Source organism: Arachis duranensis, chromosome 7 (genome assembly GCF_000817695.3).
Source record: "Arachis duranensis cultivar V14167 chromosome 7, aradu.V14167.gnm2.J7QH, whole genome shotgun sequence".
NCBI classification, from domain to species: Eukaryota; Viridiplantae; Streptophyta; class Magnoliopsida; order Fabales; family Fabaceae; genus Arachis; species Arachis duranensis.
The window spans coordinates 14922263-14940484 of NC_029778.3; the positions used below are offsets into that span (position 1 = coordinate 14922263).

Below are 18222 nucleotides of genomic sequence, written 5' to 3' on the forward strand. Positions count from 1 at the left end.
TTTGTTATTTTCTTTTTTATCTAGTGTCACCATAAATTCAAAAAAGTGGTTGTGAACTTGTGATCGTGTTAATTCTCAAATCTCAACTAACTTTTTTTAAAAAGAAAAATTGAAATTGTATTAAAAAAGAAAACAAAATAGGACCTTACCCAATCACTAAATCCTAAGTAATTAACAGTTTAACACAGTCTCTTTCAGTGTTACAATTTCTTTTTCACAGAAGAGGGGTTTGGTTTTTTTTTTTCTTCATTTTTTTCTTGATTGTGTTCATTTTTGTTAGTTTCTTTCGCGGTTCCAACTAGTCAACTACATTCTTTTTCTTTTTCAAGTCTATAATCTGCTTCTAAAAGTTGAACTAAGTTTCCCTCCACTTATTCTCGTTCAATGTTTTTCAGTTTCATTGTACCATTGGTTCTTCATCATCATCATCAATATCATGGTGTTGCCTCAATCGACATGCAATCTCATGTCAGCAAAGGTAAGTGTTTGAAACACTCTTTTGTTTCATAAAGTTTCTATCTTTACTTAATATTTTGCTAGTTGAGATAGAATGCTTGATGTTAGTAATATTTGATTGCCACAGTGAGTGTGCCATTGTAGAACAGCTTAAACCTTCTGCATTGTTGTAATTAGTGCTAATAATAGATAATAGATAATAGATGCATTGTGCTAAATTTAGTTCCATTCTATGGATGTTAGGTAATAGTGCAACAGTTTAGTGTTTGCAGCTGGTGATTAAATTATTGAACATTATATTGGAAATTTAAGGTCATGCAATTGCAAATTTGGTTAAATCTGCCATTAAATTTGCAAATTTAGTCTTAGCAAAATGTTTCAGTGATACTTTATTTCCATTATATGCTTTTTCAATAAAGTATGGTGTTTTTGTGCTAGCCTCCGCTGCCATAGTTGGAAATTGCTGAGAATTTCCATTTGAATTACATCGATTTCTGCCGATTTTCAGTTACCGTTACATTGAAATGTGTTGTTCCCTCCTTACCCTTGTACTCTCTGTCTCAATACCTTTTTTCACTCATTAGTGACATGGAGCCTTGTGGAATTTCATGCTATCTCTATATGGAAGATTATGAAACAGATTTCTGCTAGTGACAACTTTCATTGAATCTTGAAAAGGAAAATTCAAAAGAAATGCTTTGATTTCATCTGTTTCTGATTTTTAATTTCTTTTTTTTTTGTATTTCTTCAATGAGTATAAAAACTCACTTTTAAGATTTTTTTTATAAAAAAAAAAGACCTAGCATCGTATCGGACTGGCCGCTTTCTAGGGTATTGCATTTACCTTTTCTTTGTGGTCGATTAGTTAGGTTCATCCAATTAATCCTCAAAAGTATTTTCATTCTTGAAACTTAGAGTTTATTTTCCGTTTCGATCCACACTTAGGAAATGGTGTTGAGGAGTAATTCTTCCTCTAAAAGAGTGAACAAGGTATGGACCAGAAAATTTTGCTTGGATACTTTGTATATGCTAATCTTTTAGTAGCAATTGTCTTCCTTGATTTGGAACCTTGTTAATCATGTTTAAATATCCCTTTTCATGATTTTCTCTATTTGGAGTCTAGTGAAGAGAATTTGTTATTTTGATAAGGGTAGTCCTGGTCACTCTCTAGGTGAATTCTCTGTTCACAGCAATTCATCTCATTAAAAATTCATAAAGGTCATACTGCTTTTGGTGCCTGGAAAAAAGTGCAGAACAATATCAATCCTATTTTAGTCCCCTTTTTTTTAATTGTAATTACATTTAATTAATAGTCAATTAATCGCCTTAGAATGACCAAAATACTTGAGATTTGATTTCTTTGTTTTGTGTACATTTGCATCAAGTTTTGACTAAAAAAAAATAAAGACTGAAAAGTGGTTTCTTAACTTACATGGTCTTACTTTGTAGAATAAGCAAGTGGCCCAACCTGAAATCCAGAAGCCTAGATGGCTTGATGCTTTCCTGAGAAACAAGTTTTTTGAGCAGTGCAAGGATCATCCAGAGCGCAAGAATGAGTTGAACAAATACTGTATAGACTGTGATCAGGCAGTTTGCCAGTATTGCATTTCATTAGGTCATCAAGACCACATCACACTTAAGGTCTACAGACATGTTTACAAAGATGTTGTCTCCATTGGTACTATGGATAAGTATATTGACTGCTCAGAAATTCAGGTATGATATGATATTACCTTTGTTTAAAAGTGTTTACTAACTATTTTCTGTATGATATCCAAATAATTTTCATGTGTATTTATTTCATCATATTGATGTAAACTAGTCTCTGTTGAGCAGCTTCTACATACGGAATTCATGCAGTCTTTGTGTACTTTCTTTCCTCTCTACATGGCATTTGACGCTCAAATATTATTAGTACTTAATAAAATACTCCATTTCTGTTTCATCGTTTGACCTTGAAAATCACAAACATCAATGATTATAAATTGTAAAGTGTAAACAAAAAATATGACAAACCTTTGTCCCACTCCATGGGCTCGGCTGATGGCCAGAACAATTGTAGCGTGCATTTAGTACATTCAATAATTCCTAAATGTGGAACTAATTACGTGTTGGAACTTTTGGGCTTATATTCTCTGTTATTTTATATTCTTCATTGTTTGTCATTGTTAGTAGTTTGCATGTCTAATACATCTGAACAATTCTTACTGCATTTTTGTATTCCTGAAACATTGAAATTTTGGATTATATAAATGAATCTTCTGTACCAAATATTATACTGTGTGTGTGGATTTCATTTGTCTTTGGCTGCAGCGCTACAAATCCAACAAGCGATTGGTTATTTCTCTGAATCCTCTCCCGCACAGTGGTTCGACATCCAACAATGAGGCATCATGCAATACCTGCACTAGAAAGTTGAATGAACCGAATCTATATCGCTACTGCTCCATTTCTTGCAAGGTAATGAGTGGTGACAGTAATTTGATCATCAAAATAATTTTTTTCCTCTCCTCTTCATGCTCCTTCTACCATTAACTTTGTAGCTACTTAACTGTTTTCTAACTATCTAAATCTGAACTTTCAGGTCAAGGCTATTTCGCTAGAACCTAATGATTTGGTTCCTGCCGTAATTCCTGACCAGAACCACAATGCTCCTCAGGAAGGACCGGATATTCCTACTCAGGAAAGACCAGAGGCAAATGCCGAACTCCCAAGGCCAAGAAAGAGAAGAAGAAAGGGAACACCACATCGAGCTCCATTCTTCTAAGAGCCTCCAGTAGATCACATGTCCTTCTTGCATTTGCATAGTCTGAATATGCAGGATTCGAAGCATTTTGATTCAATTTTGTTATCAAGACAATGAAATTATTACTTGAGTTATACTGAAGTTCAGAAATGTTTGAATTCTATTAATTTTTTGGCTTAAACTTCCAGATTATCCTGTGGAAGAAGTACATTATGGTGTTTTTACTTCTCTTTGGTTCTGATAGTTTGGGGTTAAACTTCCTTTTACCATGTGGCACAACATTATGTTGTTTTATAATATATTTGTTTATTTGTTAGTCTTTCTTTCCCCATATATATAATATATTTGTTGTTTGGATGATTTTATGGCTTACAAGAGTGATGGATTTTTGCATGATGTGAATTAACCAAGTGACTGGCAGTGAGTAGAACTATAAGTCTTCAATTTTCACAGTTTTGAAAGAATTGTTTGAGTTGAAGAATATAAAAAATGGTCATGCACTAATTCTAGTCTCTGATATCTCTTTTTGCTGTGTAAATCAGAAACTCGAGGACATGTGTTACTTCCTCTTTAGTGATTTGTTTATTTAGCCCTGATTCATTACCTATGATAATATAACATTTATTTGCTAATGTTGCTGCTGCTCTATAACAATAATAATACTCACACACACTGAAGATTTTACTGTGGGAAATAAACCTTCTTTGGCTTCTATCATTAATAAATTTTCTTAGGACTGGCATACTTAGGGAGATCATATAAAAACTTCTATAAAACAATCAGTTAACCACTAATTCCGTTTGGTTATTCTTCAGAATTATACTTTCCAAATCACCAAAAAATTCTTCAAAAAAGATAGTGGTTTGAAAATCTTCTTCACCAAGATTAATGACTCACAAAGAAACAGTTTTTAGGCAACTTAGTGTTTGTTAGCTGTGACAGATATCTTTACACTCAAAAAATACAGTCAGTTACAAAACTCAATGTTACAATTATAACCAGAAAAGAATGTAAAAAAGAAAGAAACTGGTATATAACTATCCAATCTAATGGTGAGCAACAACAACAAAAAATAGTGTTGCAGTGTTATTCGATTCACATGTGTATCTCAGTAACCACATTCATATTCCAGAAACAAGGTAGGCTCTGGTGAAACAAGAAAATCATCAACACAATCCATGGCAAAGGGAGACTCCATCTGCCGAGGGGCAAGCGAATCGCAGCAGCCGGAGCACACAAACAAAGGTGGCACTGTCTCAGAATCCTCAATGCCACAACACCTTGTGTGCTGCCAGACCTCACATATGTCGCAGGCCACCATTCTCTCACCATCGTCGTCTTGTGCTCCACACTCACACCTCACCTTCCAATTGTCGGATTCACCTTGGAACTTCAATGGAGTGCACAAGTCAATGGAAATCCCCCTCACAGAAAGCTCCACTCCGGATTGGATTAATCCAAATAGCACCTCATTATCACTTGCACCATTCAATTCAGTGATCTCAGTGACTATGAGCCTCTCTGCAATGCAGTAGGTATCCCTCAGTGCTGCCTCTGCAGCTTGCTTCAGGTCTCTAACCGTTGCATGCAGGGGAACCATCACAATCTCCCCACAAGGCTGCTCCCTACTCAAATCAGCTTTAATATCAACGAAATTCGGCTTAAGCCGGCAGATGAATGTCAAAGCCTGCTGCATCTCATCCATGTAATCCCATTCCTTCACAAAATACCGGCTATCAAGGATCGTCTGAATTGCTAAGTCCACTGGTTCTGAATTCGGATATCTCAGTAGCACATTTTTGTATAGGTAGAACACATCACAATAAACATCACTACCAGGCATCCTAAATGGCTCATCTTGAGGGTCTACAAGAGCCGCTGCCTCAGGCTCAACCACAGTTTCCGGCGACTTAAACCCATTGCCAACCTCATGAATGGTGTATTCTAGGATCCTTGTTGAGGGGTTAACCATGCGGCGAACAACATAGTTGCCAACAATCACATTGTTGAGTGATTTCAGCACATAATCGAGCAAGCCGGTATCACCAATATGAAGCCTAGATGCATCCCTCACATCCTGCCGCGTCATCCCCTCTGAAGCCGAGTTCATTGCCTTGTGCTCCTTCAGTGCATCAACAATCACCTGTGCAGCAAACTCTAGCCTCCTTGTTGGCCACCTGCTATCCATATTAGCCACTGCGGTGCTGAATTTCTTGTACTTTGCGGACTTCTCCTTTGCCAGATTTGATCTACTTAAGAAGCCTTGTTTGGTTGAATTTCTTGAGATGAAAGCCGAAGAAGGAGGAGCTCCAAGGGTTATTGATATCTTGGACATTGGGACGCGAGACTTGACAGTGAGCATGAACCTTAGAAGATCTCTCAATGTGGTAATCTGAGTTTCACTCATGTCTCTATAGCTGCGAATGATTTGCTTGATCTCTTTATGGCACTTTGTCTTGCTTAAATCTCTCACTATTTCATCAAGCTCTAAGGAACCTAGACCTTCAATTGCTTCATAGTAGGTTTGGCCTGTCACTCCAAAGCTTCCGCGACAAAACTTGTAGCCCCACCTACCAAACCATGAGTGGCCATATGCAACACCATGAAGTAGGCGAAGATCCATGGATCGCTTCCTTGAAACATCTTCCACTGAAATTTTCCTATACATTAAAAGGAGATAGAAGATGGTGAGATATAGAAGATAGTGAGAAAACAAATAAGACTGAATCTGACCAAGACAGAAGATAATGAGAGAATAAATGCAATTAAATCTGTAAATAGTTAATATATAAGGCGGAAGGAAAGAATCAATTACTGTAATGTAACCAACAGAGATCGAGAGGACTTACTAATTTACTATATGGGGAATTGAGACCAATTAACTCTATACAGTCCTATTAAATACTGTTGTTTATTATTAGCATGGACAATTTCAAATACAACACATTGTACTTATTTGAGAGAAAAAAAAAAGGCACATTTCTTATAATGGGGACAGTGGTGTGAATTCAAATGGTTAATGTGTTATCATGAAGAACATACAGCTTCTGATCAAATCCTGAATCATATCAATATCATTAACTTTGGCTTAAGTCAAAAGTTAAATTAAGAGAATAAAAGGAGGTTATGCCACAATTTACAAACTATAAGCCATATACAAATCATGAAAGTCAAATGTCTAATGTGTTATGGAGAAAATATAGCTTCTGATCATATGCTGAACCATATCCACATAAGTAATTTTGGCTTAAGTCAAATTGAAATTAAAACCACAATTTGCAAACACAATATTAACTCTAGCAAGTTTATAACAGCAAACTAGAATACCTTGCTCCAAGGTTTGTGCAGATCCTATCCCATAGATCCATGATCTCTCTACCACTGAGGACCTTGGAGCCACCTTCAATGCCATTAATGCAGACCAAATGGCCATAGCCATTGCAGTGAATCACACCATGCAAGAGATGGTCCTGATTATCAATAGCATCCTCAGGTAAGGGTTTATTCCACCAATTGTCCATTGGAATTATGAAATGATACCTTCTCTTTGACACAAAGTGACCACTCCAACCTACAAAACCCAGGCAACAGGCAAAAGAAAGCATCAGAATTTGAAACTAACAGCTATAAATCAAGATTCTTGGAAAACTAAACCTACCCCATTTAACGAATTCAATATCATTTGACAGTAAACTTCACAAAAAATAAATATCACGAACAGAGGAATCTGTTTAAACTTTGAGAACGATAGAAAGCATAACAAACATCAAAGAAATCGATCAAAGTACCTGCACAGCGGCAATGGTCGCAGAAGGGGTGGGAAGATTGGCAAACTTGTTCTTCGAGGGTGTAGAGAGGTGCCATGACGTTGGTCTTGTCGCTGAGCAAAAGGGTGCACCAGAGTGGGCTGTTCTGAACGACGTACTCCTCGAGCTCCGCGCACTCTCGGAGGAACGATCTGACGTTGTCGCGGAAGGCGGCGGAGGGAGCGACGGGGCACCCGGGATCGGCGAAGGACTGGAAGCTGAAGATCTTTGGGCACCGCCTTCTCTTCTTGCATACTTCCATCAAAGAGAAAGACATTGTTAACGGCTTCTCTCTCTCTCTCTCTCTCTCTCTCTCTCTATCTATCTCTCTCCTGTGAGTTTCATGCAATGGCGAAAGCAGAGATGGGTTTGGAGAAGAGAGTGAAGAGAGAGAAAGGGGGGTTTAAGGGGTTTAACGGATTCAGTTACAAAACGAACTCGGAAGAATCTTTCGCGCGCTAAGAACAAAGTTGAAAATGGGAGCAGTACTTGTAATTTCAAACTCGAAAAATATTTCAAACTCCTTTCTTTTCATTTTGAGATGCATTATCAATCTGTTTCCTCCAATTTTACTGAATTTATATTTTAATATTATAAAAGAAATCCTGCAAAATGAACATTTTCGTGCTCGTAGTATGTAGAATAACCATTCGAGTACTATGGATAATAAATATTTTTTTAAAATAAACCGATTTTGGAATTCACCAAGGATTGAACTCTTTATCTTTCGGATTTAGCGTTCTAATACCATGACATGATACTACTCATAGCTGATAGAAAAAGATAACACTAATAATTATATTTCTAATACTCTATAAACCTCCATTGTACACATTGCACAAGTATTCCATTGGCTTCTCATACTTTCTTTTTTAAAAGTATATTTAAATGATAATCTGTTAATAATTAAAAATAATAAAATTAAAACAGAAATCTTAAATTTTAATTTTAAATTTTAGTTTTATTTAGTTTGTATTTTAGATGTGTATTTAATTTTAAAAAGATACTAAATTTATTTAAATGTGTTTGTTTTATTTTTTTAATTATTATAATAAAAGATTGAATATTATACAATTTTTAAAAGATATCTAGTTGAATTTTTTTCCTTTTTTGCTATTTATCATAATAATGTTATGTTATATATACATCATTGCCTTTTTTTACCATTTTTTATTTTTTTATATTAAAAGTGATTAATAAAAAATAAAAGAAATAAAAAATTAAATTTTTGTACCATAAAAATATATAAAGAATAATACAAACACCATTTATCTTATTAATTTGGGAATTTAAATTTTCAAAAGTTGAGTCGATATATTTTTGTGTCTAATCTAGTCTTTTTTTTAATATTTGTTGATATATGCATTCCGCCATTTTGGTTATATTATTAATTTATGAAGTGAAGCAATTTATTTTATAATTTTGAGTCTAAGATTTATTTATATTTTATACTTTATACAATTAAATTCACCCGTTGAAATAAAAATTTGTACACTGTTAAAATTTCAAATAGATAAATTTTGGTCATGTTGATCTTTAAATCTTAAATTCTAAATTTCAATAAATTGGATCTCAACTTATTTGTTTTGTTTTATTTTACCTTTTGTAAATAAATAAAAAGCCTAAAGAACTTTGAATAAAATGGTTCAAAGAGATTAAAGTATAAATAAAATTATTGTAGATATAATACTCATGATTTCAATCAGTTTTCATAAAATATTGAGTGGAAGTTTAAGATTGTTTAATAAATTTTCTGCTATTTTATATTATATTTATTTGGCATTTTTATTGTATTAAAAATTTATGGGTTGAGAGTTTTTATTCCGTATATGTCCACTATTTTTCAGATGTAGATTTTGGTGTTCCACGATGAGCTGGAATTCTTTTGAAAGCTGGCAAAGTGATTTTGAACTCTATTTTATATTTTGCTTAGATTTCTCTCCTTTTTTATTTTAGAAAATTCTATGATGTAAATGTAAATATTTCTTTTGAAAACTTGCCTATAGAAGTTCTGATGTATTTGTGAGAGATAGAAAATATTGTTATCAATTACTTTTATAATTTTAATCCTAACCGATCTAAATCTAAACTTCACATGTCATGACTAGAAATATACTTTTCGAAAGAGGTAATGACCAAATCAGTACCCGAAAGATTCAAACGCTGACATTTTGGTACCTCACTATTGTTATTGACAAAATAGTCCTTAAAAGATTTTAAAATTTGACAAGCGTATTTACAAGTTCACCGGAGCACATTTCTGGCAAACACAGTGCTGACATGGCCACTGTGTTTTGATGACATGGCAATACCCTTCCCCACCCTAATTCTTCTCCTTCTCCTTCCTCCTCCCCAACGCACTCTCCCCTTCCCCTTCCTTAATACATTCTCCCCTTCCAACCCTAATTTCTCCCCCCCCCCCCCATTAGGGTGGGGAAGGGTATTTGCCCTCCCTAATCCTAATCTCCCATCTCCAATGCACTTCTCCCTTCCTCAATCCAAAATTCCCCTTTCTGAACCCTAATCCCCTTCCCTTACCCCTTTGAATTCTAATCCCCTTCCCAACACAGTGTCTCACACTCTCAACTCTTTGTTCCCTTCGCCTTCACTGCTGTCGTCTTCACTACTTGTATGTGCTTGCTGCTAGTCCTTGTTCCCTTTCCCATTCTTCCGTGTATCGAAGACGAGGTCTCACTTCTGGCACTGCTTCCTCTCTCGCAAGTAGCTCCCTCCCGTGGTTCCTGTCACTCTTTACACTGCCTTCTCCCTTGCCATTCGGAACCGCTTCATTCGCCGTCCTGCTTCAGATTCTCTTCTTTCCTTCTCGCGAATTTGCTGGTTTTGTTCTTTTAAAAAAAAAATTGTTAAAATCATCTTGCATTCACCATTCCCTCTTCTTCCTTGTGCTAAATCGTGTGATTTTTTCCTTGATTGAATTGTTAACATCGTTGAGAATTGCATGAGGAAAAAGTGTTTGATTTTGGAATGTGAAATGCCAAATTACAAAATTATTCAATATATATGATTTTAATCTGAAATGCTAAATGGAATCTGCAAATCATTTTGAAAGGTTTGCAGAAATTGATGAATTTATTAAAAGGGGTAAGGGAAGGGGATTAGGGTTCAGAAAGGGGGATTTTGGATTGAGGAGGGGGGAAGTGCATTGGAGATGGGAGATTAGGATTAGGGAGGGCAAATACCCTTCCCCACCCTAATTCTTCTCCTTCTCCTTCCCCCTCCCCAACGCACTCCCCCCTTCCCTTTCCTGAATGCATTCTCCTCCCTCCCCAACCTTAATCCTTCCCTCCCCCTCCCTAATCCTAATCTCCCATCTCCAACGCACTTCCCCCCTCCTCAATCCAAAATCCCCCTTTCTGAACCCTAATCCCCTTCCCTTACCCCTTTTAATAAATTCATCAATTTCTCAAACCTTTCAAAATGATTTGCAGATTCCATTTAGCATTTCAGATTAAAATCATATATATTGAATAATTTTGTAATTTGGCATTTCACATTCCAAAATTAAACACTTTTTCCTCATGCAATTCTCAACGATGTTAACAATTCAATCAAGGAAAAAATCACACGATTTAGCACAAGGAAGAAGAGGGAATGGTGAATGCAAGATGATTTTAACAATTTTTTTTAAAGAGAACAAAACTAGCAAATTTGCGAGAAGGAGAGAAGAGAATCTGAAGCAGGACGGCGAATGAAGCGGTTCTGAATGGCAAGGGAGGAGGCAGTGTAAAGAGTGACAGGAACCACGGGAGGGAGCTACTTGCGAGAGAGGAAGCAGTGCCAGAAGTGAGACCTCGTCTTCGATACACGGAAGAATGGGAAAGGGAACAAGGACTAGCAGCAAGCACATACAAGTAGTGAAGACGACAGCAGTGAAGGCGAAGGGAACAAAGAGTTGAGAGTGTGAGACACTGTGTTGGGAAGGGGATTAGAATTCAAAGGGGTAAGGGAAGGGGATTAGGGTTCAGAAAGGGAAATTTTGGATTGAGGAAGGGGAAGTGCATTGGAGATGGGGGATTAGGATTAGGGGGGGGAGGGAAAAATTAGGGTTGGAAGGGGAGAATGTATTAAGGAAGGGGAAGGGGGGAGTGCGTTGGGGAGGAGGAAGGAGAAGGAGAAGAATTAGGGTGGGGAAGGGTATTTGCCATGTCATCAAAACGCAGTGGCCATGTCAGCACTGAGCTTGCCGGAAATGTGCTCCGGTGAACTCGTGGGTACGCTTGTCAAATTTTAAAATCTTTTAAGGACCATTTTGTCAATAACAATAGTGAGATACCAAAATGTCAATCTTTTGGATACTGATTTGGTCATTACCTCTTAACTTATAACTCAAACATAAATATTTGAATAGTAGGTGTTACATTAATGACAATTAAATATGTGGAATGCTACATAGCCAATTTTTTCTAAACTTGTTATTTTTTTATTTCAAAAAGTATAGAAAGCCATATTCAAAATCAGTCAACTAAGTCAATTCCTTTTTATTTTTATTTTTAAAATTTGAAAAATTAAGATAGTAGGAATTGTTTTTGTTGTTTGTTTTATAATAAACTAGTTAGTTAAAATTGACTTCCTCCTAGTTGGTTCCTTAACGAACCTGATCTGTTCTCTTTTTTTCTTATAACAAAAACAGATAAGGTAAGAAAAAAGCAAAAAAGAAAACCCCTACAGAAAAAAAGAAAAACAAAAACACACCAAAAGAAGACGAGACAGGATGAGATTAAAATGGCTGATTCAAGGGCGAAGTTGTGAGTGACTTTCATTTGGACCAATTAGTCACCAACTTAGGTAGACTTAGTTATCAACAAAAACTTGTTCATCTACCGTATTTGTATATCTTTTTTCAACATTGTAGGCAATGTAAACTCGATAATTTTTCCAACACTCAATTTAATGACTCCGTATGAGATACAGAATGAGAAGTTTGAACAGCAAATTAAAATCAGCATGAACATAAAATCCATTCAAACTTAGAAGGGATCGGTTCAAAATTGCAAATAACAAATCAGTTAAAACAATATGGGGAAGCAGCTAAGCCATTCATTCCACCAACCTAACGCATATGAAGTTAAAATGGAGCAAACGACCAATGCTACTCTTGCCCTTCTTATTTCTTCTGAAGAGAGTATATGATCTCCTTTCAGCTTTGTCCTTTATCCCCTGTCTCTGAAACTGCAACAAAAAGCAGAATAACAAAGTCCCTTTAAATATAGGAAGTGTTTCATAAATAGTAATACTCCTCCCTCTCTTCCCTTATATTTGTAACTGTTACTTTTGGTAAGACAATTCAAAGATGAAAATAACCAAGTAAACTAATTTCCCTAAAACCGGACTAAGCAGAAAGCTGTGGTAAGACCATTCAAAGATGAAAACAACCAAGTAAAGTAATTTACCTAAAACCGGACTAAGCAGAAAGCTGTGCTTTCAGTTCCGCTGCCACTGCATCGATGAACTCCTCGGTGTTCAGGTAATTCTCCCTTGAAAGCCTATTTTGCAAGAGTCATACAACAAATATAAGTTTACAAAAATCATTTCAAGAGGAAAAGCAAATGTGTGATCAATGCTGCTATGGTGATCAATGCTTGCTATGGTGCAACACACATACTTGGGTCCATGAATAATGAGTGCCAAATCCTTGGTCATCTTCCCGGCCTCCACTACTCCAATGCAAGCTGCTTCTAGTTTTTGAGTGAAATCCAAAAGTCTGGCATTGTTATCCAATTTTGCCCTGTCATGTTGAAACATTTAACTCCCCAATCTTGTGAAATATTGAATGCATAAAGTATCTAGAGATTGAAACTGCAGTGATGTACCTGTGGGCAAGCCCTCTAGTCCAAGCAAAGATGGATGCTATGCTGTTTGTGCTGGTTTCCCCTCCTTTCTGATGAACCCTATAGTGACGCGTTACTGTGCCGTGAGCTGCTTCTGCTTCAATAGTCTTCCCATCAGGGCAAACCTGAAACCATCCCACAAGCTTAGTATCAGCAGGCAGACAGTCCAAGAACACTCAAAGCAATTATTGCAAATAATAATAATAATCTGGGTCTATTGAATAAATAGAAAGTTGTCTTTAAGTAATTGGTTGGACTTAAATTCGTAAGGAATGTCTACAACATCTGGACAGGAAATGATAAGTTCCCCACAAAGTATGAAGGGTTTAGAGTATTACATACCAATACAGATGTCATCAAACCCAATGATCCAAAACCTAAAAAATGTTTTAATGGGTATATGTTAAAGGGGAAAATAAACCCGAAGTATTAAAATTAACAAAAGAAAATGACAAAGATACAAGCATATCAGACAGACCTTGAGCTAAGAAATCACTCTGGACATCTCCATCATAGTTCTTGCATGCCCATACGTAACCTCCTTCACTCTTGAGTGCATACGCCACCATATCATCAATGAGCCGATGCTCATACCTTCCATGCCAATCAGAAAAAAAAAATGTAAGCAATAGAATAATATGAATCTATTTTTATCTCCGAAAGCTTAAGTGCTCATTCACTCACCATATACCAGCAGCCTCATACTTTGATTTCCAGTTTTTCTCATACACTTCTTGGAATATGTCCTTGAATCTTCAGCCAATAAATGTATACAATTAAAATGGAATATAAGATGGACATAGCAAAAGCTTCCAAAATAATACTAATAATAATAAGCATACCTTCCATCATATTTCTTAAGAATTGTGTTTTTGGTGCTAAGATAAAGAGGCCATTTTTTCTCAAGAGCAGTTGCCATAGAAGACTCAGCAAAAGCACGGATAGACTGCATCACATGCCAAACAATAAATAGTTCAGAAAATGACAGACATTATTTATCAAATCAAACCAATAAAAAAAACACAGCAGAATTGACCTCATCAGTGTTGTACATAGCCATTGAAACACCTCCTTCACCGGTGAAGTTAAAAACCTCTAGTTCAGTCTTTTCACCACTTTCTGGAACTGCAAAAATGGTAAATCATGAAAGCAATATTTAGTTGCCACCAAATATAATAGGTATAGTACGAACTATGAACCCAAGAAGCTGTCTAAAACAAAGGAAGAAGTAATACCAAACACCAGCTTTAATTTCCCAGCTCCTTTAATAACTGTGTCAGTGGCCCTATATTGATCACCAAATGCGTGTCTTCCAATGCATATTGGCTTTGTCCAGCCTGAAATATTTAGATCATTACAATTTACAACCTCCATTGGCAATGTTCAATTAAAAAGTAAAAATAAATATAATCGATTTAAGTACCAGGAACAAGGCGAGGGACGTTTTTGCAAAGAATGGGTTCTCTGAAGACAGTTCCTGAAAGGTTTTCCAAGAGCAGCCAGTAAGACAAAATATATTGTTAGACTCAACTATCATTTAGTAGCCACCAATTCCCTGACCAAAAACCTATGAGGTGATCAGGAGTTCATATTTCATAAACAATAGTCAATGACAAAAAAGCTGAATTACCATTCAAAATGTTCCTAATTGTCCCATTTGGACTCTTCCACATTTGCTTGAGGTCAAATTCCTTCACTCGAGCCTCATCTGTCAACATAACAGTACAATACTGATAAAAGTTCTGCAAACATGTACCTCACCATGTAGCAATTCATGCAGTAGAATTCTTAATCAACCAATGCATAATAGTATGTTCCCATACTTCTCAATTATCAAATGTATATATATTCGAAAAAGCACAGTTGAGTATTCTAGTAGGAACACACTACCATACCTGGCGTGATAGTTGCACACTTGATTGCTACATTATACCTACATAGCAGTGCAAACATTAAAGAAATAAGGATAACAACAAGGAAAAGGAGCCAACTACATTATAAGCTCTAACCACTCTAAATTCAAAATTATACAAGAAAATAAATATTGAAACATATTGAAAAACATCTATAAGATCAACAACATACTTAAGAGTTGCTTCTGCACTCTCAACTGTAACTTTATCATCAGTCTGATCACGGTAGGGAAGACCAAGGTCAAAATACTTGATGTCCAACTCCATGAAGGGCAAAATGAGCTATCCAAAATAGGAAGAAAAGAAAAATGTTGGCAGTGTAACAAGCATTTTTTATGCGCAAACAACGTGATGATAACATGATGAGCTAGATCACTAAAAATCACCTTATCCTTGATTGACTTCCAGATAACTCTGGTCATTTCATCACCTGCAATGCAACATCCACAAACAAAACAATGTCAAGAACAACATATACATAATCATGAAGAAAAATACAACGGTAATGAATAAATGTAGCTTTTTTAAGTATTCATCCAGTGAACTGGGTTATACATGACATATAGATTATATGTGTAGTTTTATTATGTTATTAAACCTGAAACAGTTGATTGTCTCACAAACAGTTCAGCTGTTAAAACTTAATTTCTAAAGAGCAATCTGCATTCTAGTGGAGCCAAATCCTTTAAAATTATGATGAGTGCACACTATAGAACCTCATTAAATCCATTAAATGTTCAGTATTCAGTAATTACAAACGAGTATTCAGTTTCCATAGAACAACTATTAGTATCAAATTCAACTATTCAGTATCTTTTTCCTCATTCCATTTTATTTTATTTTAAAAAATAAATCTTATGATCCGCTTCCACAGAACAACGATTAAGTATCAAATTCAGCAACATTTCAACTATATATATATATAAATTCGTATGATTCTTGCCGTATAATGACTGAACTTCATCAAATACTAATTTTTATTTTCAGTAACAAGCTAACAGATCAAATCTACAAGGTAATAAAGAAAACATAGACATCAAGTCATTCAGTGAAACCAGATTTCGATGTGCCTTAAAATAATTACTGAGACTGATATCTTTTCTATAAAAAAAAAAATTTAGCAAAATGAACAGGAAAACAATCTTATATTTGACGTTACGTGACAGAAATAAATATCAACAAAACATAGAGTGGTCCACAGAAACAAAATCACAGCCAAAAAATATCTAACTGAAACAAAAAATGATAATAATAATAATACAACAAAATAAAATAACAACACAAATACATATTACATCAAAATATCCAGAAAAAAAAAAGAAACATGCAATTAAAAGAAAAAGTGGATCGTGAAAATCAGAAGAGAAAGCAACGAGTAAACGAGAACAGATCCGAAGGGATGAAGATTATTGGTTACGAACCGTCCATCTCGACGATGGGGTTGTCGACCTTGATCTTCTCAAATCCCATGGCAGCTTGAATTTTTTCTTTTCCGATCTATGACTCGTGAAAGGCTTGGTAGGTGAGAGTGTGAGACTTACTGGAGCTGGGAAATGAGAAAGAGAGACTATATAGAAAACAGAAAGAGAGAGAGTGGGTGGCACTATTTATTTGAAAAAAATTAATGGATATTCACCCCACTATATTTATTGTTTTGTGTCTTCTACCCCTCTAATATCTTTTATTTACGTCTTTGCCACAAATTCTTTATTCATGTTTTTAACGACATATTTTGGTCTAAAATTTTAGTTATTAAATCCATCTTTAAATAAATTAGTCCCACATTGTAATTTACTCAAGAGTTTGGATAAATCAGTCTTATCATCATTCAATAAAAATTTAAAATCCTTTATATAAACGTAAAATTTTAAAAAATGTAAATTTTTTTTATTGATCTCTTTATATAAATGATTTTTTTTATGTGAGAACTAATTTTTCTATTAACAAAAACTTCTTTAGAGATATTGAGGTATTATTCGTTTTTAAAATAAGAAAAAATCTCAACTTCGAATAATGTTATGCATACCAAAATAAAAACTACCTACTAAATTAAAATTTTGTAGTATCCTACGTATTTAAGTATTTAGGTATAATTTTAGTGGTTGTAATTAAATTTACAATGAAGATTTTTGGAAAAAAATAATTACATTGATTAATTAGAGAAATGACTTTTGTACGTAAAATATTTTCATATATGATAAATACAAAAATACTTTTTTATATTAAAAATTAGTCATTATATTAGTTATTATACATTTATATATAAATAATTAATTTGATAATTAATTTTAATAAACACGTAATATAATTATAATAATATTTACTTTATTATCATTAAATTTCAGCGCAACGTTTAGTCATTTACTACAATTTCTTAATATTTAGGAATTTTTTAAACTAATATGATGTGATTTGCCGAAAATTTCTATAGAAAAGATAAAATTTTCTAAACTATAATTTGAAAAAGGTAATTTCTTAATTTAATTTAATTTTCTCGAAAAATAATTCTCTAAAAGACAAAAAAATCTAATCTATTTTTAATCTATCACAAATCAAGTTTTTCTTGCTTATTTAAAGACAAATTTCATTTAAGGTGTATATGCTAATCAGTTTGGGAAGCTTTAAAAAAGTAATTTTTTTAAGTTTTTGACTTATAAAAAGTAATAGTATTAATGTCTGATGAAATTTTTAAAATCAAATTACAATTTTTTAAGAAGCTATTTAAGATTTAGGAGCTTATAGAGAAGTTAAAAAAATGACTTTTTTCATAATACTACTACTTTTTATCATGTTTTTATAAAATAAGCACTTTTAGAGTTCAAAATCTAAATACAAAATAATTTATTATAAGTTACTTTTAATATACTTATTTATTGTTTAAACTATTTTGTTAAAAGAAGTTTAATTAAGTTGTTTACCCAAACTAGATTTTAGGTCCGATCAAATCAAGGAGGACAGATGCAAAATGAACACACCATTGGTGTGTGTTTGGATTCACGTTGGTCAAACTGGAGTAAATGAGTCATGATTTATGTTTGGCAATTTTTACCAAAATTAATTTTGATAAAATAAATAATGTTTGGATAATATTAATTAAAATCACTTCTAGATAAATAATTAAATAATTATTAAAAAATATATAATATTAAATTATAATATTACTTTTTTAAGTATATTTAATTTTTTATATATTTTTAAGTATTTTTTATATAGTATTTTTTTATAGTATTCTATTTTAATATATTATAATTTATTTATAAATGTAAAAATTAACATATAAAAATTTGACAACTTTTAACTATTTTTTATTGGTTTTTTTATTTTTTACTAGTTATTATTGATTTTTTTCATAATTTTTTCTAAATAAAAAATACTGAGAATAATTAAATAATTATTTTAATTTTTGTGCATTATCTATTATTTTAATTTTTTAAAAAAAGTATAAAAAAGGA

General features: G+C 33.9%; 3 protein-coding genes across 5 annotated transcripts; 1 reads left to right on the top strand and 2 right to left on the bottom strand.

Annotated features, from left to right (window-relative positions):
• The first annotated feature begins 242 nt into the window (after positions 1–242).
• LOC107457969 (protein RGF1 INDUCIBLE TRANSCRIPTION FACTOR 1-like) lies at positions 243–3525 on the top strand. 2 transcript variants are annotated; one of them, XM_016076171.3, is made up of 4 exons: positions 243–478; positions 1906–2172; positions 2770–2916; positions 3041–3525. In XM_016076171.3, exons 1-4 carry the CDS (start codon positions 437–439, stop codon positions 3221–3223), a joined length of 639 nt encoding a protein of 212 aa, XP_015931657.1. In that variant the 5' UTR covers positions 243–436; the 3' UTR covers positions 3224–3525. The 2 variants fall into 2 exon arrangements, with proteins under 2 accessions (XP_015931657.1, XP_052107386.1); XM_052251426.1 differs by lacking the exon at positions 243–478 and adding an exon at positions 1304–1446.
• A 785-nt stretch (positions 3526–4310) lies between these two features.
• LOC107457957 (PHD finger protein MALE MEIOCYTE DEATH 1) lies at positions 4311–7300 on the bottom strand. Its single transcript, XM_016076157.3, has 3 exons — positions 6991–7300; positions 6530–6773; positions 4311–5862 (listed from the first exon to the last, which is right to left on the bottom strand). The coding sequence occupies exons 1-3, from the start codon at positions 7283–7285 to the stop codon at positions 4311–4313; spliced, it is 2091 nt and encodes a 696-aa protein (XP_015931643.1). The 5' UTR covers positions 7286–7300.
• Positions 7301–11899: 4599 nt separating this feature from the next.
• LOC107457966 (isocitrate dehydrogenase [NADP]) lies at positions 11900–16354 on the bottom strand. Of its 2 annotated transcripts, none has more exons than XM_016076166.3 (16): positions 16192–16354; positions 15157–15200; positions 14943–15052; positions 14753–14790; positions 14488–14565; positions 14281–14334; positions 14093–14194; positions 13894–13982; positions 13700–13803; positions 13542–13610; positions 13336–13451; positions 13200–13234; positions 12840–12982; positions 12632–12754; positions 12420–12512; positions 11900–12192 (listed from the first exon to the last, which is right to left on the bottom strand). In XM_016076166.3, exons 1-15 carry the CDS (start codon positions 16238–16240, stop codon positions 12431–12433), a joined length of 1236 nt encoding a protein of 411 aa, XP_015931652.1. In that variant the 5' UTR covers positions 16241–16354; the 3' UTR covers positions 11900–12192; positions 12420–12430. The 2 variants fall into 2 exon arrangements, with proteins under 2 accessions (XP_015931652.1, XP_015931651.1); XM_016076165.3 differs by having other exon boundaries at positions 11900–12198.
• Between the last annotated feature and the right edge of the window lie 1868 nt (positions 16355–18222).